Here is a 24,291-nt window from a genome sequence, read left to right as displayed (position 1 = left end):
TGAAACTCTGGTGGTTTCTACACAACTAACAACAGTTGGTCCTCATGTACTTAAGGCAAGGAGTCTGAGGCTATTCCCGATAGTTCTGGCCCTAAATTAGTGCTTCAGTTAAGAGAAGTGAGAAATATATCTGTCACATTTCTGGTGGTTTTTTTTGGTGGAAGGCCAAAAACTCTATGTGTGCTGTGATGTCTTGTTTACAGATGAAACTCTGCTTACCAACTTTTTAAAGTTATTAAAAGCTGTATGTGATTATGATGGAATCGCATGATTCGTGTGTGCACGTGATAATGTTTTAGTAACTAAAGTAAAATATTCAGCAGTCCAACATCTCTAGCTCATACCAAAAGTTTTTTTTTTTTTTTTAAATTGTGGTCAGTATAAACGCAGAGCCTGTGATGCAAGCTTTGTCACAATACTTCCTGTTCCTCTGTGTGTTTTTGTTTGAGCTAAGCTGACTTTTTTGCATTTATCATCTGGTTATAGACAGAGAGCTAGAAGTACATTGCAAGTGTTGTCAATAACTATAGTGTGACTTCCCCTTGGCAGTGTGGTTAATAGCTTCCTGCAGCAGACCATAATCTCAAAGAACACTACTACTAACATTGACATCCATTATTTCACCCGCTTAGTCAGAGGGTCTGCAAAATTGTTGTCTGTGAAGCCAAACCAGCAATTACATTTAATTTAAGAGATGTTACCAAGCAGGTCATGTTTCTCTCCGATCAGTGTGCATGGTTTCATGTTCTAGACAAATTGCTTTGGGCATGAGGAACAAACATAATTGTGAGAGGTTGTGTAGGTCTTGTAATTTTACATTAGGTAACAAAAAGACCAGAAACAAAGACTGAGCTGTGGGAATGATGGAAAAGGGAGTGGGTAGAAGGTACTGAACAGAAATTAAGAGGTCAACTGTCAAATGATTAAGAGGACCTGACTCAAAAGTGTATGCTTATTTGACATAGACTGGTATGAATGTGGAAGTATGCCGCAAACTGTGAGTAAGACGGGCTGCTAGTTTCACAGATTACAAGTTGTCTTGACTAATCCAGTAATGATCAGCATCATAAGTTTTATGTATGAAAGGAAGTAAATATTTCATACGATTTGCCTAGTTTTAGCAATTATCACTCCCACCAGAGATAACACTCGATCGCACTCATCTCTGACATTACTGAAAAAAAGCCTGATGAGCCGCTAGCTCAGAAAATGAATTAAAAATTAAAACATTATTACAAAAATCTTTCAAATGGAAACTATTATTATGGTTTGACTTCTATTCTGACTTTCGCCCTGTGTACTGAACCTTCCATTATTACATGTCCACAGGTTTTGCTTGAGTAATACTGAATACTGCCGAATACTTAAAACTAATCTTAGTAGTCAGTGTTTCCACTTGGGTGATTCCTTTGGTGAGGGTGGGGGGCTCCCCAGCTTTTCTATTTAGTACACAAAAAAACAGATGATACAAAAGTTTCTTCTGTTGCCACCTGGTAACATCTGGTTGCTATGGAAAAATGTGCATTCTCTGACCTGTTGGTGAGTGGTTGCTGGCTGTTGCTAGGTGAAATTGGTTGCAAAGAGGTTGCTGTACCATAAACCTGCTTGTGTTTGCTGTGATCACTAGCAGATCGCTGCGGCTGTCGTTTGCGTGGAAGATGCCGACTTGTCTGAAAACACTTTTAGATTAATTAACACATGTTGGGAAGTTTTCAATGTATTTGCAGTAGGCTGTCATGAACCATGTGCTGTTTTCATCTCACCGTTGTACCTCCCTTACTGTGCATGCTCAATCCCTCAGTCCTACCACAAACTATGAGAGAAATGAATGAGATCATACATGACTGCAAAAAGCAGCAGAGAGACTGACACTGTGAGGACATGACTGAAATGGACAGTAAATTTTTTCCCAAAGGGAATTGTGCCTTTTCTTTGCATTTATCGATGTAAATTTATACAGTGATGCAGGGTTTAGAGAGAGAGAGGAGCTGAGGTCTAGCCAAGGAGTGACTCAGCTCTTTAATCCGCTGCTGTTGATCCAAACAGAATAAATCTGACCCTTACTCAGCCTGTACTGATGATTACAGAGCCATGGCGAATGATATGCTGAGTAATGTGGCACATTTCCAGAGGCAAAAAGAAAGCGTGTGTGTACATTTGCAGTCCTGCCTTGTCCAGACAGAGGAATCCAGTTACATTTTGCATACTGTGGGGCCAGATGATGTCACACTGGAGGAAGGAGGCCGCATTTAACCCACAGTGTTGGGTAGTTGTCCTCTTAATATTTGTGCCGTCCGCTTCATGTAGGGGATGATATTTAAATGTCTTCTCTTAAAACCTCTCCGAGGTATTTCAGCCTAAGAGGGTAATGGGTTTAACAAAGGGGGCATTGTGGTGCAGAAAACAGTGATTTATTCATATTCGGTTTGATTTTTTTTCAGCACAATTACTGCTTTTAGTGAAGACTTGGTCATCACAAGATGACTTTTTTTTTTTTAAATGGGGTGTTTAATAACAGCCAGAGCAGCTGACACTTAACAGGGTAGTTAACATTGTCTTGATTTTTCAAATTAAGGTCAATTTAATGATGGTTTTAAGCCTTAATAAGTGTTATAATCAGGGGTGCACATAAGTGGTCTGCAGGTGCGCATTCGCTGTCAAAATAAAAGACGCGCACCAGATAAGAAGTTGCAACGTGCGTTTGCGTACATATAAAAGGCAGTGTTTTTGTCCGCTAGAGTGGGATTTTCACGGCACATTCTGCACCACATCTCTGTGCGTTCATCATTTGTTTGAAGCCAGCTCACCTCCTGCATCCACTTTTCCGAGAATACGCGCTTCTTTTGCAGTTCGGACTCCTTCTGACATTTCTTTGGAGGTGGAGGAACACCAAAGTAACTGCTTAAAGGAGCTTCTTGACATCTTTAAGAGTTCTAAACAAATGTCTGTCCTCCTCCAGAAAAGCTTATGTACGCGAACGCGCATTGCAACTTCTTATCTGGTAACAGCTAAGACAGTGAATGCGCACCTGCAGACCACTTATGTGCACCCCTGGCTATAATGTACTTGGCCTGACCCGAGGGCCCATACAACCAGTTTTAAGCGTGTAAAAATAAGAAAATGCAAATCTCAGTGGAATCAAATCAGGCTGCTCTGAGTGAGACTGCTAAATGCCTTGCTGTATTATTGTATTTTGATCATAAATCAGAAGGTTAACATTGGACTTGCCATAAAAGACAGAGAGGGAGAGGAGCAACACTGGTCTGACTCAAGTCTGGGCTAATGGTATTGGTAGGAATTTTAGTGACTGTGGCAGAAGCCAACCAATGTCTATCTGCTTCTTTGCTTTAGTCATCCGTGGATAATCTGAAACACAAAAAATGCTTTAGGGATGTTCTGTTTGAATATCAGTCATTTATGCTGTTTAAGGGGCAACATGTGGAAGCAATGCTTATTAGTCACAGCGTGAAATAGTTGTGGGTTATTTAGACTCCCTTTGAAATAAAGTCAATTCTTCTTTCCGCTCTCATTTATTCCAAAAATACACACATTTTAGTCCAGTTTGACCTTCATCTATTCATCATACTCTTCTCTCACACATATCCTGCCACTCTTTATCATCTGTTTACTAGTACAGCAGAAAGTGTTACAAAATGATTCATGAAGAAATATCAACTCCAAAAGATTATTTCCTGCGATGAACACAACACGATGGTGGTGACACAGTGTAAGCGCTGAAATGTTTGAGTAAGGACTGATAATTACGCTACATAAATACTGTCAGTATTAAGTTAATTAGAACAGAACTCTTGAGCTTTACAGCATAGCTTTGAGTGTTGTGAAATAGATGAGCCATTAGATTTCTTTTGTATATTGATATAGACTTAATATATGCTTTTTATAAAATGGAGCTGGGTAGTCTTATCCATGATGAGGGTTTTTAACCCTAACTGGCAACCAACACTGAATGGACATCAGCTAAACGACAACATTTGCCTCGACTTTCTTTACTTTTATTCTTCCGGGCTTTAGTTTTACTAACTTTGCCATGTTGTTTTTATATTTGCGTATAAAATGGTTGTGTTGTTCCTTCTCCACTCTTCACCGTGCCTTTGCCACCAAGACTTGAGTCTTTCACGCGCAGATATCTATGCCTCGTGAGACAAAATGTTTAGGAGAGGATGTAAATGACTGTCTCTGCAAGTCCACGGTTAACCACCCTCTATGTATGTTGCAGTTTGCATCATTTTCTAGCTGATTTTAGCTCTTTGGTTGACACTCTTATTTATCACACTCTCATATGTCAACGTGTATGGTCCCTGAGATCGTCATCTGTTAGTGCAGTACTGTTAAGAACGGCAATATCTTGGAGTTTTGGCTTTAAAGTACTGGTTCCTCTTTCGTTCTCAGAAATAAACAGATGCAAGATGACTAATTCGATTTTCGCTCCTTTTTGTAAGCCACACGAAATGCTTCCTGCTTTTTCAAACAAATCCGATCACATGGAATCGATCACATTATGAGGAAAGTGAAGCTACAGCAGCTGGTTGAGCTGAAGCTCCATTGCATCAGACAGCTTGTCTGTTATGGTCACTGGCATGGGTTTTTTTTCAGCTCTTTCTTCCTTTTGGGGCCTGCCAGGAAATGCTCGCTGAGTGTTGCAGCGCAACATGTGACACGTCTGCTGTCATCGCTGTGACATCTCTGTCTCCAGAACAGGATGTGATGCTGGTTAAGTTCATGCAACTTCCTGCTGCTTTTGACACACACTCCTGATGGATGAGTGAGATGTGACAGGTTTATACAGGGATCCTGAGCTCTTAGAGAGGAAGAGGAAGACTGTCTTGCGAGCGTGGACAAAGCTAATATCTTTAATGTGTACTCCCACTAGCAGTTAGACTTATTAGATTAGTTAGACTTAGATTGCCGGTTGCATGAGAGGAATGTAGAGCTGCCAGTCAACCTCAAATTATATGATCTGCGGCCAGTTTCACAATAAGAGTTTACTATGGCTTAGATAATGGAAATATACTTAAAATAGATGTGTAAATTCAGACCATAAGACCTTAAGACCTTAACTTTCTTAAGCAGGAGCACAATTAATAAGTAAATAAAGATACTTACATCAAAAATAATGGCACACTAAGTAGCTTCTGCAGAAATTGTTAGTCTAAAAAAAGGAAGAGGGACTAAGAAGCCTAAAAAATGCTGCTGAGATAGTGGGTAGTGTAACCCTCGTGTTGGTACTTTCTAATGGTCTAGTGGTTTACGTAGGCTAATTTTGATGTTGGGTGCAGCTGCTTGACTAATAATTTAACGCAGCTTAAAGCAGCTTATTTCAGTAAACACCATAAATTGGATTTGATAACAAAGTAGTGTTTGTTATGTGTTTATTATTCTTAGCAACACATGATGAGTCATGTTGGGTTTTTTTGGGGGGTGCTTCTTCTAAATGAAGGTGTAACTGCGCATTACAATGGTAAGGATATAGTTAGCTTTGGCTTAAAATAAGTCAATCTTTATTTTTATGTCGTAGTGTAAGTGGCCAGAAACCAGTGCTCCCCCAGTTGAATTCTCATTGAAACAAATACTAGCAAATAATCAGTGTAGACCACCTGCTGTGCCCCACAGAGAAAAGCACTGCCTTGGACTAATGCAGGAAAAGTCAAAACTGTCTCGGTGAAACTAGCACCTGGTCGGCTACATTCAAAACAACCTATTGGAATAAAGTCATTGTGGGACTTTCCTATCACTGCAATAAGTATGTATTTCCCTAAACTGGTTTGTTTCTTTGTTTCCCTTTAAATACCTTTAAGTTTTTCCCTCCTACATAGTTTACAGCTGAACATGCTTTAACCTCTCGGGCAGGACAGGAAATCTAACATATCCAACTCACTGTTACTGACAGCAATTTCTCTTTCCTTTTTTAGCATAAGATAAGAAGGATTCTTATCTCTTTGTTTTTTTTCTGTTATGTTATGGAGATGACGTGTCTGCAGTCATGTGTAATAGAGCCAGTGACGTACCAGTCTGAGGCCGAGAGCCTCTGGAGCAGAAGAGGAAGCTGGACTGGTACTGTAGGTCACTGTGTCTGTGACGATGGCTGAAGGTTACACCATTCCTCTGCTGGGCATAAGGTCACACATCCTGTCTTTACTTAGTACCTCCCTACCCAACACACACACTCAGAGCAAAAGTAAGTCCAAGACACCTCCCTCAGGGTGTGGTCCATTGTGTGGAAGCACATTTGTATTCGTCATAGTGGGTGTCTTGACGTAGTGGTGCCTGCCTCGCCTTTACATTCCTCCAGCTTAATTTAAAACTAATATAACAGACCACAGAAAAATCACATTTTAATTCTGCCTTTGCAACAATGAGCTGAGTCTTTTGAGTTATTTATGAGTCCCGCTACAACATATAAGCAATAATCCCTATAACAACAACAACAAAAGTTTAATTTACAGAAGAGAAACAGCATCCAGAGAAATGATAAACTAGAAAAGATGACAGGCATGTTCCACGGAGTATAAAAGAGGAAAATGTTCCTCAGGCAGATTAGGCCCATATTGAGAGTAGATGAGATTCATGAGTTTCCATTCATCGATTCATATCCATTTTGTTTGGCTCTACTCCCACACAGATCAGTGCCGATGGAAGATAACTCCTGTGCTGTACAATAGCCAAGCCAGACATGCAAACATGTATGCCACCGCAATGCCACCACATACCTGAGCGAACACTTACCTCTTATTGCAAACTAAAAGTGGTTTCCTGTGATTTGTAGCTCATATCTCTGTAGTTTTTCACAGAAAAAGACGGGACCAGAATGCTGCAGATCTGCTTAGAAAAACCAGTTAAATGTGTTAGTGTTAAATCATCTTTTGCTCTTGGTTGAAGAACAGATCTTTATCTGCTTTGTTGACACCTGATCATGATCATCATCCTTCAGGCATGTCACGCCATCATAAAGATCTGAAAATGTTGAGAAACCGCACAAGAGGCTGTAGTTTTATTTTATCTTATTAATTATAAGATAAAAATTATTCTGTTATAGCAGCCAGCTTATATTAAACTAACACAAAATCTAATAAGAAAACATCAGCCAAAAGCAAATAGCTCCACAAAATCAAATTACTCTATACAATAAAATGGCTACATGAAGTAAATTAGCAAGTAAAGCAGAAAACTGCAAACACCAGATCATATTAAAGTGTCAGAACAGAGAGTGTAAAGTGTAATGAGCACTGCAGGTTTGGAATAAAACCATTAAGGTGCTCGGACATACATGTGGTGTTGCCTGATGTGGGGAAAATGTCCTGCACCTGTGTATATAAGCTGATTATAGACGTGGATGACTATGCATAAAGTGTAGAAATTTCTTTAAACAACTTTTCAAGCTAAAAGTCGGCGTCAGATCTTTCGGCATCATGTCAGGCCCTTTGGCAGCTACGCTCACACCTTCAGCGCATTGTTGTTTAATTGACATCAAGCTGTCATTCGTGTAAGCCACACATGAATTTATAGGAAAAAGCTGGCATGCTTCCTTTGTTGAGTCGTTGACAGGAGCCTTGCCTGTCAACAGTGTGTTCCTCTGTAAGATGATGTCAAAGGAATTATTCAGAAAGTAACAAAGAACATTTCAGCTTGTTTTTTCTTCATAGAGACTAAAGTGTAAACTGTAAAATGAGAGACTAACAAAACACCAGAATCTCACTCAAGGAAACTGAAGCACAAACTTCTTTGGTGGTCTTTAAGAGTCAACAAGCTGTATTGTCGGATAATTTAATTAAAAACGCTTCAAGAGGCACCAACAGTACAAACACAGTGGAGCAGTCCACTTTAGTGACTAATTTTACACCTTAGCAGCATCCAAGTGGAGTGAGTTCTGAAAATAGCTTCCCACTATGCAGCTGTTATCAGCAGGGTTCAACGCTTTTTTGAACCAGACCATAAATGTGCTTTTAATGGTTCAAAGTTGGGAATTTTAATACTGGGATCTGGGGATACCCTAAGGAGTTACCCTAAGGATCATTAGAGGAAGTGGTGTTTTTGGTACTTTATCATTTTTCAGCTCCGGAGTATGCATACTGGACAGAAGCAAAATCTGATTTTGTAATAAGGATAAACATTGTATTGGTTTAACCTCGCATACGTTCTTGCTACGATTTAACGATGCAGAACATGGACACCAAATCTCAGTGCTTTCAGTCTACAAGGACAAGGTGCAGCTTGTTTGCTGAATGTGCAAATCATTTACCAACAACCACCACACCCCACCCCACCCCACCCACACACACACACACACACACACGGAGCCCTTCATCCATCTTCTATATCAAATGTCACCTTACACCCATACTGGAGGGGGAGGGTGGGGGCTTTAATCGCCCCACTCCCCACCCTATGATATCTTTGCTGCTGCAGTCTACCAGCAATATAGACTCCATCACATCTTGCTCAAGCACGCACACACACACACATGCACGGGCCTGCTTGTGAATGAAACTGCGTGGTAATCAGCAGGATTGGGTGAATCGATAGACTGCACTCCCTGAAGATGGGGAGATGGCGAGATGGGAGTAGCGTGATGGAGGCCACCGGGATGTTCAAAATGATGAGAGGTCGCTGAAAATGAAGATAGCGTCGTGAGACAAAAGAGAGGGCGTGTCCGGGCATGGCGAGGAGAATAGAGGGAAAGGAGGCAAATTGATTTGTCTGGGGGAAGGGATGAACCAGAGGAGAGAGAAGAGGAGGTGAAATTAAAGGGGGGAAGGGAGAGGAAGAGGAGAAAATGAAGGAACACATTTGCTTGGTGGCTATGGCGTTTTAAATATCATATTCCAACTCTTTAGTTATAATCCTTCAATAAAACATTAGTTTCAGTTTGTACTATTTTGGTCCGAACCTTGATGTGTGATCAGCATCAGAAAGAGAGATGAAAGAATATCAGCTGAGGGCGATTTTTATTTGTTTTCTGGTGTACTGATTAATGTTGCAGACAGTCCACAATCAAATTTATTCTTCTAAACAATAAACTCGACATTTTGTTTTTTTACATGGTAGTTTAGCTTTTAATAGTAATTTCTTCACATAGCATATGAGCTAGAAACATCTCCTTTTTTTTTCATTTACAACCAGTTAATTCCCCCCAGGGATGTAGCACATTTCTCAAAAACCTGCTTTTCTCTTTGTCTTTGCTGTTTTGTATTAGAAATATGAGGGAAAAATGCCTCAAGTGTTTCAAAAAAATACATTTTGGAAAGCTAATGAAATCTAAGAATGGAAGTCCACAAAGAGAACGACAAAAAGGAGGCGCGATGAAAGCTTTTTGATGTCTGAGAGATGCAAACGGGTAAAAGAGGCTGGGTTTAAAAGGTCCTAACAGCAATAACAGCAAATGGTGATACAGTCTGAGGTGGAATCACAGATCTTCTTGACTTGAACCTCATTCGTCTGCAGATTCTTCTTAGGCAACACTCTGCCAGTGATATTGCCTAATCTAGAAATTTACCAGTGATTCACAGAATATTGCTTCTGTGGAAATATACCAACACGGCAACATTTACCAGATAAAAATTATTCTCAAACCCATGAAAATGTGAGTTGGCTCCTGAAACGAGAAGCAAATATGTTCCTGCACTACTGAGTTGGTGGAAATAGGGTCGGCTGTTGAGTCATCTAAAAAAACAGACATGATTTTTGTAGAAATCTTTGGGTTTTTTTTTTCTTTCTTTTTTTCTACATCACTTAACATCAATGATGCTACAAGTCTCTGCAGTTTCTTATGACATGTAGTTTTGAATATTGAGTAATTCTCATTTTTCTGAAAGGTCTCATCTGACAGGGCTGGGCATGAACTTTTTCTGGCACTTTTTACTTTTTGCTTGTCCAGGCAGAGACGCCGCTAATCTGGGGTAGAAATGAAAGCAATTCATTTCAACTGAATTTAAAGAAATCAGGTGGGAGAAAAAAAATTGCTGTCTCAGACGAGTGAACAGATCTTAATGCCGAACTTTGACATCTGTATGGAGTGCTATGCAATTTATTTGAGCTTTTTCATTTTTAATTGATTGCAATGACGGGGCACTTTTTCGTCCTTTGAAAATAATGCTAATTATTCATGCTTTGCATGAAATATCACCCTGTAACACAGTGAGTAATGAATATTTAGTTGCTATTTACAGTTTTCCAAATGAAGCGGTCTATAGCTGGAACATTTCCTGATGGCTTTCACAGAGAAAAGTGGTGATTTGCTAAATATAGTGAAAAGTGTAGCAAGTCATCTGCAGGAAGGACTGAATCTCATTCGCCTTTGAGTTACAAGGTAAAAACTGATACAACTGTCAGGAACAAGGTTCTGCATCATTAATTGATTGTGAAAGTACTTTGTAGCTAACAAACAACATTTAATGCTGAGATTTTACAATAGTAATGTTCACCCTTCATTCCAGATGTTTGTTTTCATTGTAGTCAGGTCAGGTACCTGCGTTTGCCCTGAAGCTTCCTCTATTTTCTTGTTTCTTTGTTCCGCATGTCATCCTTACTGCAGATGGGTATTTATGTGTCCATTCAGTGCTCGGGAAAGCAAATGGAGAGATTAAAACTTGAAGTAAAGCGGTCAAATAAAACCGACAGTCAAGCCTGGGAGATAAACCAATAAAGATAAATGATCAGAATACATTTTGCTCCAATCTAAATATGAAACATGATCAATATAAAGTCAGTAGAACCAAAGGCCAATGATAGTGTTGCACTCATATTGCTGGAGTAGAGTTGGGTCTGGCTGACACACAGAGCGTAACATTTGTCAGACCTATATTACCTGTCTCTCCCTCATCACTGTGAAAAAATGACGAAGATGATGAAGTGTGGGTTGGTTGGCTGTCGCAGTTACCCTGCTGTTTCACTCACCGATCTATTCTTTAAAGGGTGATTAAATTCAGACTGTTGTGATAGTTTTAGGTATGAGCATGTTGTGAGTATCGACAGACGCTCAGGTGTGAAGGCCAGATCGGTTTCCCACCACCATCATTAGGAACACGAGTCTAACGTCACTGACCCTGCAGCCACACGAGTGTGCTGAATAAAAACATCGAGGGGTGCTGGGTGCTCTTTTTTTTTCAACTTCTGGTGTCTGGTTCAGGCATGCAGTTACTTAGTGTCACAAGGTATCTATAGGCATGCAGATCATTTGGAGCTTGTGACTCTCTTTCACTCTTTCAACATCGGTGCAAGTATTTTAAATATGTTCGGTCTGCAACTAGTTAAATTTCCACCTAAATAATAATTTAGCCAATTAAAGGTGAAAAAATACTTAAAAATTCAATAGATATAAAATTTAATAGGTATATTCCATCTACTATCATTTATTTTCAAGGGAGAGCTGCACAACTGAACTGTTTTGCTTGAAAAATGTAGGTTTTTTTTAACCATTCAGCTGTAATGTTGTTTTTATTTAACGAACTGTGAGTGTGAGTCCTCTTTCAAGCAAAATTTGTTTTCTCTTACAGTTAGAGAGTATCACATCTAAGATTTCACATTGGATACAGTTCTTAAGATTCCACTGTGTTGTTCATTAAGAAGGAATGGTGTCAGTCACAGTAGTTTATGTATTTATCTCTGTCTTTCTTCAGCATACCTCCCTGTCGGCCAGCCGCTCAGAGAAGGGCACGGGCTGGTCAAGCCGCTCACTTGGTGCCAGATGTCGTAACTCCATCGCCTTGTGTTCAGATGAACAGCCACACATTGGAAACTACCGACTGCTCAAAACCATCGGCAAAGGCAACTTCGCCAAGGTTAAACTGGCGCGACACATATTGACCGGCAGAGAGGTGAGTTCAAAGAAACAAGGAGAGAAAAACAATGCACAGAAAACAAAAAGCAGAAAAAATCCTGATAATTATTACGCTGAAGGGCAGCCGTGCACAGTGGCTCATATGAGGCTAAAAGAAAAGAGTTTAGGGGTTGGAGCAGAAGTAAATACTGCAGATCCTTGTAGCGCAGTCAAGGCCTTTGAACCTTTTGAAGAAAGACAGTGTGTGTGTGTGTGTGTGTGTGTGTGTGTGGGTGTACATGCATGTGTTTAAATACACTGTAGTCTTTCTTCTCATAAAACCCTTGACCTACATTAGCTCAATTGATAACTCTGGGCTCAAGAAACTTTGTGTGTCTGCCACTGGCTTAATCATGTGATAGCTGCTGTTTCCACCCACATAAAGCAGAAGACAAATATGGTGGTTTAAAGTTGTACTGGTATGTCCGGGTCAACACATGCTGTTAAACCTCTTGCTTTATTAAGTAAGTTTTAGCTTTTATGTCTTTTCTGTGTTGTAAAACATGGCGTGGTTTGAACTCTTTGGCCTCATTACAGTTTGTTTTGATTCACGTGTATTTTCTCATTTAAGACTATTGGATTGTGTTGTGCTTGCTAGCAGTATTACCCAATGCTAAAGATTCTTCAGATTATTCTAGTTCAGGGTTTATTTAGTCCGGAAGCTGGAGTAAACTCATGATCTAAGCATATTTTTCAGTAGCCATCAAGTGTCAGACTGTCTTGACTGTCAATATGGACACTGAAGTGGCTGATAATAAATACAACTCAAAAAAAACCAGCAAATTAATTGATTAAAAAATGAAAGCAGTGGAAATTAGACGGGAAAAGCAAAGGGCCACGGATCGGACTCGAACTGCTACATTTCAGCCGTGTGGCATGCGATCACCTACTCAACCAGTGAGCTATGCTGGCGTTAAATAAGCCAGTTTTTGTTGGGCAAGTGTGATAAATTCTCTGTATTTATTTTGTTTTTGTTTGTTTTTGTTTTTTTCTCCCAGGTTGCAATAAAGATCATCGATAAAACACAACTGAACCCAACCAGCCTTCAGAAGGTGAGTGACACGTTACTGGATCAGCCGGTGTATATCAGTTTAATGAGCTGGTCACTTAACGTTCAACTGAACTCTAGATTTAATAATTCTTGTAGTAAGAGTGCAGGATTTTTTTTCTTTTTAACCTGTGGCATCCTGTGTGTGCTTATTTGTGATGCCTTAGATTAAAACCCTCAGTTGAGCTTTGTGTGCTGTAGTCATCTGACCTTTTACCTTTTGGTTGTTATGCGGTTAAAATGTGAAAAACACAAAAGCAACAGTTCGGGGAGAATTTAAGCACTGAGGCATCTGCGTTGGCTTTGTCAGTGGTTGCAGGGAAGATTCGTCTCTCCATCTTCAGCTCTTGCAGTGCTGCTTGATAAAAGGCCTGCCTGTCCAGTTTTATGGGTTATTTATATCTTTTGTGAACTCGGTATAGTATATTCATTCAAAGAAGCCAGCGAAGCAGTGACTTTTGCTTTGTGTCATTGTAATGCATCCGTCACATGTGCACTCAGTCCTCCAGAACAAAGCCGGACAAAGACTTGGAGTAACGTACGTCACCGTATGCTTCTGCGGTGACATTTAGGGTTATGTATTAACTACATGCGTTGCATTTGTGTCCTTAATGAGATTAAACCCTTTCCTGTCTCAGCTCAGACTGCTTGCATCTATTTGTGTTTTTGTGTGCGGTGCATGTGTTAATTGAGCACAATCTAATGAAACAGAATCGACCACTGCCTCAGGGCTGTCTTCTGTTTTCAAGCAGTGAAAGTTGCGGTATTTTCTCATTCAGCTATGATGGTGTTTAATAATGCAGCACTGAAATATTAATGTCTTCACTGAGTGCATGATTTTATATTTTGCTCCATGTGATTTTATTGTGATGTCCCCCCCCCCCCAACCTGTAATTTAAGGTGGACCTCTTAGATAGTTGAGCAGTAAAGTTAATCATTATTCACTGGACTATAGCATCATACCTCCATTGTCATAATATCTAAAGCTTGACTGGGTAGCTGCTGTGACGTCACCCAGTGGTTAATAAAGTGTGAACTTTCACCGTTGACTAACCAATCAGCATACAGAAATATTCCTCCTTTCTGACTCCTGTAATGACCTTAATTTACAAAATTATCTTCATGTTTTATTCAATAAAACCAGAAAGTCGTGACTGAGCCCATAAATCATCAGGAGATTGTTTACCAAGGTCAGAGAGCAAAGGAGCCCAGGGCTGTTTTTCCATAGATTTCTATATGACTGCAAGTGTTTGTGCTACCACATCAATCGCCCCCTGTTGGTCACTTTAAAAAAACAAAATGCAGATTTAAAACACTTAAGCATTGGCTATTTTTTCAGACCCAGAGGCTGCGTCCATATTTCTTTTACTGCCTATGCTAATGTCAAAGCTAGACTGTGGTTTAGACATTGGTTCGGTTATCGGTTGCATGTAGTACTAATATGCGGTTTTCACATGTGAACTCCAGACAGTGGCAGCTGAATCAGCTTTGCTTTCCCACATTTAGCCAGCAGATAGTTAACATCAGATCTTTTCTCACTAATGGAAACAGTTTGATTTAGGTGTTGGTTATTTTAGGACCACTGGCTGTGAATTCACCAGACAATCAATCAGACATCACATGGACTTAGTAGTATGAAGCTGGCAGGCTAAAGACAGTTGACTGTCTGGTCTCACATGCAGCTTCACCATTTAATGTCTAAAAATTGCTTAATTAAACGTTTGTAATTTAAAAAATACAATGAGTACTATTAAAAAAAAATACTATGGGTTGTAAAACGTGCTGCTAGTTTTTGTTTGCTCTGTTCTGGAAATGTTAGTTGGTTAAAGAAATGTGCTACTTATTTCTTCACCTTCAGACATCTGAAGTAGGAAATCGTTTTAATAGACTAAAGAAGCAGAGCTGTACCACAAGCTTTTATTCCCCAGATTGGCAGCAGGTTTTTCTGGCTGTTCATTTTGTCATTTGCAGGTTTAACCTTGTGTATTTGTGTGATGGACTCACAGCTGTAAGAACCGTTCCCAGAGTTTAACAAGGGATTTCTTTGTACAGCCTCAACCCTGCTGACCAACCTTTGTCCTTGTTCAATTATGACTTTACTTTATCGTGCACAACAAAAAGCACACTCTCTCACCTCATCTGGATCAATACTGCACCACATACACACATACAAACTGGCCTATTGATGAATTCTCAGCTGGTTAGGTAACTAGTCCAGGCTAGGTTTGGCTCAACTGATAACACAAAGTTGTGTTATTGGTGACGTATGGTTGTCCGTGACTATTGGTCCACTTGGCCTAGATTCTGGCCAGGATGACTGATTGATGACGCTGCTTCTCCACTTGTCAACAAAATGAAAACATAAGTTAGTTGGTATCCCAATCCAAGTCCTCCTATCAGTAATTAAAGGCAATTACTCTGTAAAATTCACCAATTTATTAACACAAATTGGTGTCTTTTCTTTTTTGTTTTTCAAAAATGTACATTATTTGTATTTGGTGAAAGATAAATAACTTTATTAGACTGCTGGTGGCTTTCCTTTTGCCTCTGACAAAAACCTTTTTTTTCAGGGGCTGCAAATAATTCCTCAATGCAGCGAAAAAGACTGTGTGTGAATCTGGGGGATGAATTTGTGGATTGTGTGTGTCTGCTGGGAACACAGACAGTGGTTTTGCTGAACAGCAGTCATGAGAATGGCCGGGCTTTCTTAGAACAGAAATTGCCTTCGGTTCCGGTGGTGATACGCCGACTTAATCACACCATTTATCTGCTCTTCAAGTGCTGAATCTCAGATCCTGGTTTTACAAGGCGTGGTTCAGAGCTGTGTGTGTGTGTGTGTGTATTCTGCAGCCTGGTTGTGGTGTAGTGCTGCATAGCGCAGCTGTATCGGGGCAGGGGCTGCCCGTTGCGTCCTGTCCTGTCAGCATTATTGTAGCCGGTGTAGGACAATATGCATGCTGCCAGGTGACACTGTCTCTCTCCATCTCTTTCTCTGTCTGTCTGCCACTTTCCCCCTCACTCACTCACTGCCCGTCTCTTTCTCCAGTTATCACTTTCTGTGTGTGCTGAAAAAGTGTTGAATTTCATTATAAATCAATTTCAATGTTATGTTTATATAATATAAAGCTCCAGCTTATGATAAATTAGTAATAAGTCGAACTTTGTTTGGGTTGGACAGTTGTGTTGTTAGCAAATATAAAATTTTACTGTTAACATTTACAGGTCTTAATAACCATAGGGGAAGAACCTTTGGTACTTTTCAACATTCTTGACCCCTCATAACTTCCTAAAGACATCAAATATCCACAGGTATCAAAATGTTGGTTTAAAAAAGGCCTTTTATGTGCTGTAACTTGTTTTGATCAGCCAGTTATCACATCTGGTGGTAGGCTCTTTAGGCGTTTTTACCAATGAAGACAGATCAAACATTCAGGGTGCCGGGGTTTCTGTTACTCTACGTCACTGAATCGGTGCATTAAATCGAAACTATAGTATGTTCATGATATTGATGTTCAGACTTGGTTATGATTTTGGCCTTAGAATCTAACTTGAAGTGGTTTTACTGATTCTGAAGAGGTCAAGTTGGGAGGGCCTGATTGATTTTCCATGGAGTGACACATAAAACGGGAACACTGTAAATAATGTTTTTCATTATTTTTGTGGATAAAAATACATTTTACTAGCTAAATAATGTGGTTCATCAGTTGACATGGTTTAAGTTTGGCGAATGTCCTTGTGAAACTAGAAAATGTCAGAACCTTCACCAATATGTCATCCTGTAAAGGAAAATAAGAAGTAAAGCCGTAGCTCAGAGTGAAGAATATTTGTCAATATTAATCAGTCTTTTGTCTTTCGTGGAAGATTGATTCGCTTTAGTGTACCTAGTGGAAAAGCACACAATTTGCATTTTAATTTTGACAGCATTAATATTCAAAAGTTGTCGTCTTCACAGTCGAGTTGAAATAGAAACACGCACGGGCTTCTTCCAACGCTTCAATTCTCTCCACGAAAGCTCTTCGCTTCATCTCGGTCTTCCTAGCAGCTCACGCTGCGGTGCCTCAATCTATGTTTTGTCAACTGTAGCTTTATGCCCCACTTACCTCTCTCTTCTCCCCGCTGCTCCACTTTCTCTTTTTTCTCCTCTTCGTCATCTCTTTATTTTGTTCTCTTTACTGTAACACTGCGTCCCACTTTTCCTGCCTTTCTCCCCGGGCGGTGTGTTGCAGTAGTAGCTCTACTGTAATCACAGCTGTACTCTTTGCCATCTGTAGTCTACAGTACACTTGTTTAAAGCTACAGGGACACAGGCACTGTCATGTTATGAGACTTTAAAAAGCGTATCCTGCTTCTAGAGAACTGCCAAATTTCCACCTTCACTTGCAGCTGACACACAACAGATCAACCACATGACTGATGCAGGCGTGATAAATAAAAGGATTAAAGCAACAGCTTCAGATTTCATCAAAATCAGATGCATATCTGTCCAACTACCTGAAGTGGCATTGATATATTAATGTGCAGTTAGACAAAAAACATTTAAGCACTGCGTCCTAGACCGTTAAATCTCAGGGCGTCTTCTTACTGTTGTAGATGTTATTTATTTTCAGTTACTCTCTGTGGAGCATTTTGTACCTTTCTTAAGAAAAGTGCTGTATAAATAAAGTGTGTGGTTATTGTTAATATTATAAATCCAGGTATTATCTTCTGTTGTTGTACCCGCAGGCTGTGGCCCTCAGCAGATTGCAGATCTCTGCCAGTGTTGCTTCTCTGCAGAGCTTTTCCAAATTACAAAGCTGCACCCTCTGTAAACAGTTTATGTTAGTTCAAAGTTTTAGGTGTTTATGGTCTTAGAAGAGATCGTATAATGAGGTGGAAATCATGATGCCAGACTGAGTGTAGCAGAACATTTACAGACATTTAAAACTGCACATTGGCAGGAAAAGAAGAAGGTCTTCCAATGATTTTTAGATGAATCTCCTTGTGAGTTTTTGGCTGTGGACTCCAAACAGTCTTGTGTTTGTGTTCATATCTTTGAGCTCTAATAGCAACATACAGGAACAAATGTCATTGTCCTTGTTTCCCCTGTGGTGTGTGTCGTTGGATAATCACCCAGACTATGCAGGGCCCCACAAAAAAGATTGGTGTTACTTTAAGAACAGGAGAATTTTGTGGGCAGCCGCTCAACTTTGTGAGTGTGCAAAAAGTAAAATAACTGTTTGAGCCACTATCTAATGCTGTGAAGTATGTTTTGTCCCTTGCCCAGGCCCCTTCAGCCAGGAGCTAAATTCCAGACAGGCAAACAAAAGAGGCCGTCATGTAGGGATGGGGAGGTGGGGGTGGCTTTGGGGCACTGGAGCAGGAGCAGGGACCCTAAGAAAGACAAGATACAGAGCGCAACTGAAGACAACAGACGGTGTTTGTATAAGACTACATGGGTTATAACAAGCAGATAAAGCCACTGTCCAAAACACTCTCAGCTCTGCCTTTGTATGGATGTGTAATGCCATTATCTGGATTGCTACGCTGCATATTGTTCCTGTGTGGGTGTCTGCGCATAATCATATTGTTGCTGCTGTATGCATTGTTGTTATTGTGCCGGTCTGTGATGGGAATAATTAGACAATAAAGGCACAAGAGGGCGGGCAGACCAAAAGCAGAAGGTTTTCTCACAAGTGCTCTCCCTCCGCTTACTGTGTCTGGTTTAGACAACATCTATAAAACTATATGTCTCCGTTTTTATTAGAGCTGAGCCAGGATTCCTGTGATCTGGGTCAAACACCAAGCAGTAAAAGGCCAGAATTTAACTCCAGCGTCTCTTCATTAATGATTCATCTTCTCTTATCAACATCCCTGAGAGCTCCTATTACTGCTGTGCATTCAGTGAATGGGGGGACTGGGAGGTGCTCATTTAGCAGGAGTTTAGTGGGAGCTTTTCCTTCAGGATCAATGATACGCAAGGTCAAACATGTATGCAAATGGTCCCTGGCAATGAGCAAAAGAAGCAAAACCCTTTAGCAGTGCAGCTTATTAGACTGTGTTTGCTTTAAACCGTGCTACACAAGCAGCCACGCATGCTGAAGTGCTTCATTAGCTTCAGGCTTTTTCTCAGATGTTTGCCTGGACAAACTTGATTTAAAATATCTCTAGCAAATCACTTTATCAGGTCCAAAGTTGAGATTGTTTATAGACATGTTTAGTTATCCAGATCTGAAATGATGCTGCTGCTATTATCATTATTATTATTATTATTATTATTATTTCTTCATCTGAAAGAGAAAACACTTGGAGTCCACACACATCAGCTGTTACCTCAGCCTTTAAAGCAAAAAACCCAACTTCATCTCGAACAATGACCAAACATTTTGTAAACGAGGGGCAGCTAATCAGAAATTAAAGTGGTTGCAAGAGCTTGGCCTTAAAGGGGAAGAAACTAAAACACCTTGTTCTGAACTGAGGAGCTGCACCAAGATCCAGTACAAGATGAACAATGATTATTTTGAACTGTGAATCATGCAAAGCTTCTTCAGTGCAATCAGAAAATACAAATATAAAGCTGGACATGAGGGAAAGAAGCTCCCCTTAAGCTACAAGGCTAAAGTGTCTTTTTAATACATCAGCAGCAACAGTATCTCAACAAACTGTTGCTAACACATCAGGAACACCAAATGATCTGTAGTGTTTTGTGCACATGGACCGCCTTTGATCGAACTGTGCCGCGCTGAAGGGGAAAATGGCATTAATTGTGTGTTTTTGTTTGAAGAGGGCTGGTGCCTAAAAGCCTGTGGGCGTGACACAAATGCAGTTTTTAAATGTGTTTATTTCACGCGGACAGCTCACGGTAATGGATTTCAGTATAAAATAATAAGATGTAAACATGCCAATTTGAGCTGAACTGTGGGTTACGTAAAGCTTTACAGTTAATATACAGGGACACGACAGAACGCACATAAACACACAGACGATGCATCGTGCTAAGTTTTAGAGCGAGTAGTTCCCAACAACAGACTGACGTCCATGTTTCATGGGCTCAGGAGCGGGGCTCTCTCATTCAGAGTGTTCACACACTCACAGATAGAGGGTTATTCACAGCAAGTACTCTGACGTGGGAGTGGAGAGTTTATTCGTCACCATCATTTTGCTGCTCTTTGTCTTTCACTCTCTTCCCTTTTTTCCCTTCAGATTCTCTGGTCTTGTGATTGGCTTCAGCTGACGAGAGGAAGTGTGTTTCATGGTTTGAGTTCTTTAGTGTGTTAAACTGTACACCCTGCAGTGGATATTTGAAGGGGCCAGTTATCAATACCTCATTTCTCTATTTCAGCTTGTTTGCTTTCTTTCTGCTCCTTCGCTAACTCTGTGTGTGTTTGTGAGAGCATACTTGTCCGGATGGTTAGGGGGAGAAAACAGACACCCAGCATGGATGAACTGGTCAAAGGTTAATAGACTTGGCAGACCAGACACATTAATCAAAAGTGTGCAGTACTCCTCACATTATGAGAAAGAGTAAAAATCTGCAGCAGTGGGTCATTAAGTTGCTTAGTGTAAATCCTCAGAAAAGCAACACTGAATTCTGTGTCCTGGCAAGGAGAGAGAAATAAAGGGTGACAAAAAATGCATTTAAGAAGAAAATAAAGCTGCTTAGAAAAAAACACAAGGAGAAGGCAGGGAACGTGAAGGCTGCATTCAGAATGCAGATTAATTTCCTGTGTAAATATTTGCATTTGGCGAACAATTCGCTTTCTAAACCTGAAAATTTTAGACCCAAAATCAATATTTTGCTATAAAAGGACCATATGGCAGTAGCTGCGGGTCTGTGTCTTCGCATGTGTTTGGCATTTCATGACTTCCCACAATCCCCTGGGCAGCAGGAGATCCAGGGATTATTACCTGGGTTTGCATGGCAACTGTGACGCGGAGCCATCACCGTGAGAGAGACCCAGGAAGTGATTAAATGGAGTATGAATTTAAGAAGGCACACAAATATTGAAATTAATTATGCATTTAATCACAATCCAAAAAAACCTTTATAACATTACGCTAATTCTTAGTAATCTTCAAAATGGACCTAAAGTGCAATAAGAATCTTCATTATTGCCTCTACAGCAGCACAGCTGAGGATTAAATGGATCAATACTGGTGACTCAACAATTTCCTGGCCAGCTGCTAAAGTCTCCTTTCACACATACCCCCATTTTGGAAACAATTCCCAGATGTCATTCACATCTTTAAATATGCAACATCTCAGCAAGCAGCGCTCACAGATTGATTTCTTACTTGGAAGACCGAGCAGGCAAGAAAAAGGAGAGAAAATGTGGGAGAGCGAGGGTTAGTTGAGTATGGAGGAGAAGGAGAGAGGTGAATGAGTGTGCCGGTGAGGGAGGACAGGCTTAACTGATAATACTTCTTAAAGCTCAGATGAACAGCTGATGCACGGTGCACCTAATTCAATTACACACACTCCCACTGGACTCACTGTGTCTGTGTTTATGACAATGCAGCTTCCCATTTTAGGAGCACAGGATAGATAAAATATCTAACAGAAGAAGAGAAACTCGTGTTAATAACACATTAGAGAACATCCTCTGTGGTTCTTATATGTGAATGCGTCTCCTACACAGCGTGGCTCTTTGTGTGACCGAGGATCCAAAACTCAAAAACAAGTGAAATTTCAGACTTGTTTATGATTTGGTGTTGTTAGGTGTTTTATTGCTTTTTATTCATATTAATGCTTTCTGTTTTATGTCTCCTTTTCCTGTTGTTTTCAACTCTGTTTACTGTCATTGCATGTTTGACATTCATATCCAGTTCTTCCTGTGTGTCAAAGCGTAAACTCTTAAATTAGTTTAACACTTCTTGCATCTTGGCTGTTAGCTCGTTGTCACACTTTTGACCAGTCGACAACAAACAGGAAGCTTCTGTGTTGGCTGCTCTAATGCGAATCAGTCTGTGAGAGGACGTCTTCTTATGTAGGCAAACCAAAGTGTTTATTTTCTTCTGGGTCCACTGGCTACGAGGAATCTGTCCGACACAGGTGCAGGCACGTAAAGCACTGCTGCCTCAGGTGACTGTAATGTCGTCGGGGAACGTTTTTTATCGCAATGTGAAAAAGCAAATTCCTGGGATGCATGTCTGTGTAACCTCTCAGTCTACCAGGTCAAGTAGTCTAGAGAGCTTAACACCTCGGCTCATGTGAAGACTCGGATGATCAATAATGGGTCGATGACCCTCAGGACCACCTCTAAAGGGGACAACCCCGACCACGGGCTAAATACTTGAGACTCTCGACGATTTGTTTTTAGCAGTAAACCAGCCTGCTGTAAAATTGAATTTCTGTGAATCTGCAGCGTATGTAGATAAATGTACACAGACTAATCCCAGGATTACTGGATAAGTAATGGTTTTAAATTGAGAAATGTGTTGTTGTTTTTTTAAATTCTTGTAAGTAAGCAAATGTCTGTTAAAGATTTATGTGTAGAAACCCATTGTTTAGTGTGTAATATGACAGAACGGTGGAGAAAGCAGTACAAAATGTCAAATTATACATGTATTCATACTTGCAGAAATTAGCCGGTATGTCATCTGAAATATCCTTCGTTTAATTATGTATTGTTAGATGAAAAGATGCAGAGATTCAAAATGGAATTATAAGCCTGAAGCTGACGTGAAAACATGAGTGGCGTTGGGTTTTCTGTTCGATGAAAAGTCAGAGAGTGAGAGGGCGAGATAAGGGAGGAGCGCGTTTCCCAGGGCAGCTGAGGTTCTGCGACCAGAATGAAGGCATCGGAGCATTCCTGTTTTTGTATTCTGGTTCTTTTCACTGGCTTTGCTCTCTGTCTTTTGTTCTTTTTCCACGCTTTCACTTTTTTCACTCATGTGTAATATTTTCTCAAAGAATTGTTAATGAGGCAGGTTTGCGGCAGCGCTCTGAATAGGGAAAATGACACAAACAGTAATATATATGTTTCTATACCTCTGTTTAGTTTAGCATGTTTTCTTAGCTTCGCTGAAACACTCCTGTCAGTGAAGCCCCATTCCCCCTTCATAGTTACGAATAACAAAATGAAACCTAACTGATGACTGATGAATGGAGTTAATTGCATTTGTTCAGTGTGCAGGTGGTTTGTTTGAAGTTTTCTCTGATGTTGATTCATTTCTGTGGTGAAATGAGTGTTTTTAAAAAAAATTTATGACTCGCCATTGGGATGTCTCACTGTGAGTCCTGGCACATTCTCTCTGTAATCTTTTAAATGGTGTTCCCAGTCAAATGCATTACTTTAATGAGATGGAAGGAAAAAGAGAGAGAGAGAGGGTGATTGCATAAGAGTGGCAGGATGAGGCAGCAGTCTGGAGCTCAGTGATGGATTGGGAGGGGGGTAGGGAGGGTCCTCAGGGAAAGCCACCCTGGAGAGGAGGCCTTATTGTCAGCCTAGCATCAGTGGGACGCTCCCTTGGGTGACCCCGAGCACTAGTGGTCAGAAAGATGAGCGTCTCTGTGTGTGTGTGTGTGTGTGTGGGTGAGGAGGGATAAGATGAATGATGGGAGCAGTATATACACCAGCTGTGAACTGTATGAACTAACTGTTCATTTGGAGAATAAATTAGAGTAATGATGGATATACCTGAATTCCTGCCCTTTTCTTGACCTGACCTCAGCTACAAACAAAATAAAAGTAGTACTTTGAAAGAGATTCAGATGTAGATTAAATGCATCAAGTTTGATGTAGTTTTAATTGCCGTGTCTTCTTTTATAAGTTTATTATTGTGAAATCTATAAAAAGCCAGATTAAAAATAGCTGCGATTCTGACAGTTTCCTCTGTATCCTCATTAAGTGTGTGTTGTCCCTATGACAGGTTAAACGGTTCATTTAAAATTAATAAAAGCATTTTTTGATTTTGTGTTCTCCCACAAATAAACGGCTCCTACTTTGGTGTTATTTTCACGGCACGATTGACCAAAAGCAGCAGTTTAAATGACCTTCATCCTTTACATGCGTTTGCATCATGTATCCATTTGAGATTTCTTTTTCTTCCTCTCCTGTTCAGGTGTTTCGAGAGGTACGCATCATGAAAACTCTGAACCATCCAAACATAGGTGAGTCAACTCACACAACTTTTTGTTCTATATGTATCTTTCCACGATGGCCTTTGCGCTGAAATCTTTCTCTGTGTATTACAGTCCAGTTATTTGAGGTGATTGAGACCGAGAAGACACTTTACCTGATTATGGAGTACGCTAGCGGAGGTGAGTGACACCATCACCTCCCTCATCTGCATTGCCAAGTATAGATTTGTGCCAATTAGCTTCATTACTTCTGAACTGTACAGTCCAACCAAAGAGATAATTAACTTAGAGTATTTACTCCATTTGCATTAGTGAGGTCTTGCTTCACTACTTTAATGTTTTCTCCTCCGT

At 40.3% G+C, this 24,291-nt stretch overlaps 1 protein-coding gene across 8 annotated transcripts in view; it reads left to right on the top strand.

The window, feature by feature from the left end:
• The window catches only part of mark4b (MAP/microtubule affinity-regulating kinase 4b), a 58,894-nt gene that overhangs the window by 14,417 nt on the left and 20,186 nt on the right, over nucleotides 1-24,291 (top strand). For all 8 annotated transcript variants that reach the window (XM_040037846.1, XM_040037845.1, XM_040037843.1 and 5 more), the window contains 4 exons: nucleotides 11,634-11,831; nucleotides 12,832-12,885; nucleotides 23,922-23,970; nucleotides 24,055-24,120. In XM_040037846.1, coding sequence (XP_039893780.1) covers nucleotides 11,634-11,831; nucleotides 12,832-12,885; nucleotides 23,922-23,970; nucleotides 24,055-24,120 — 367 coding nt within the window. The remainder of the gene's footprint in view (nucleotides 1-11,633; nucleotides 11,832-12,831; nucleotides 12,886-23,921; nucleotides 23,971-24,054; nucleotides 24,121-24,291) is intronic.

The sequence above is a fragment of the Simochromis diagramma genome, unplaced genomic scaffold (assembly GCF_900408965.1).
Source record: "Simochromis diagramma unplaced genomic scaffold, fSimDia1.1 OVJJ01000463.1, whole genome shotgun sequence".
NCBI classification, from domain to species: domain Eukaryota; kingdom Metazoa; phylum Chordata; class Actinopteri; order Cichliformes; family Cichlidae; genus Simochromis; species Simochromis diagramma.
The sequence above is the reverse complement of the archived record's forward strand: the minus strand, read 5'-3'. Positions and strand labels throughout refer to the sequence as shown.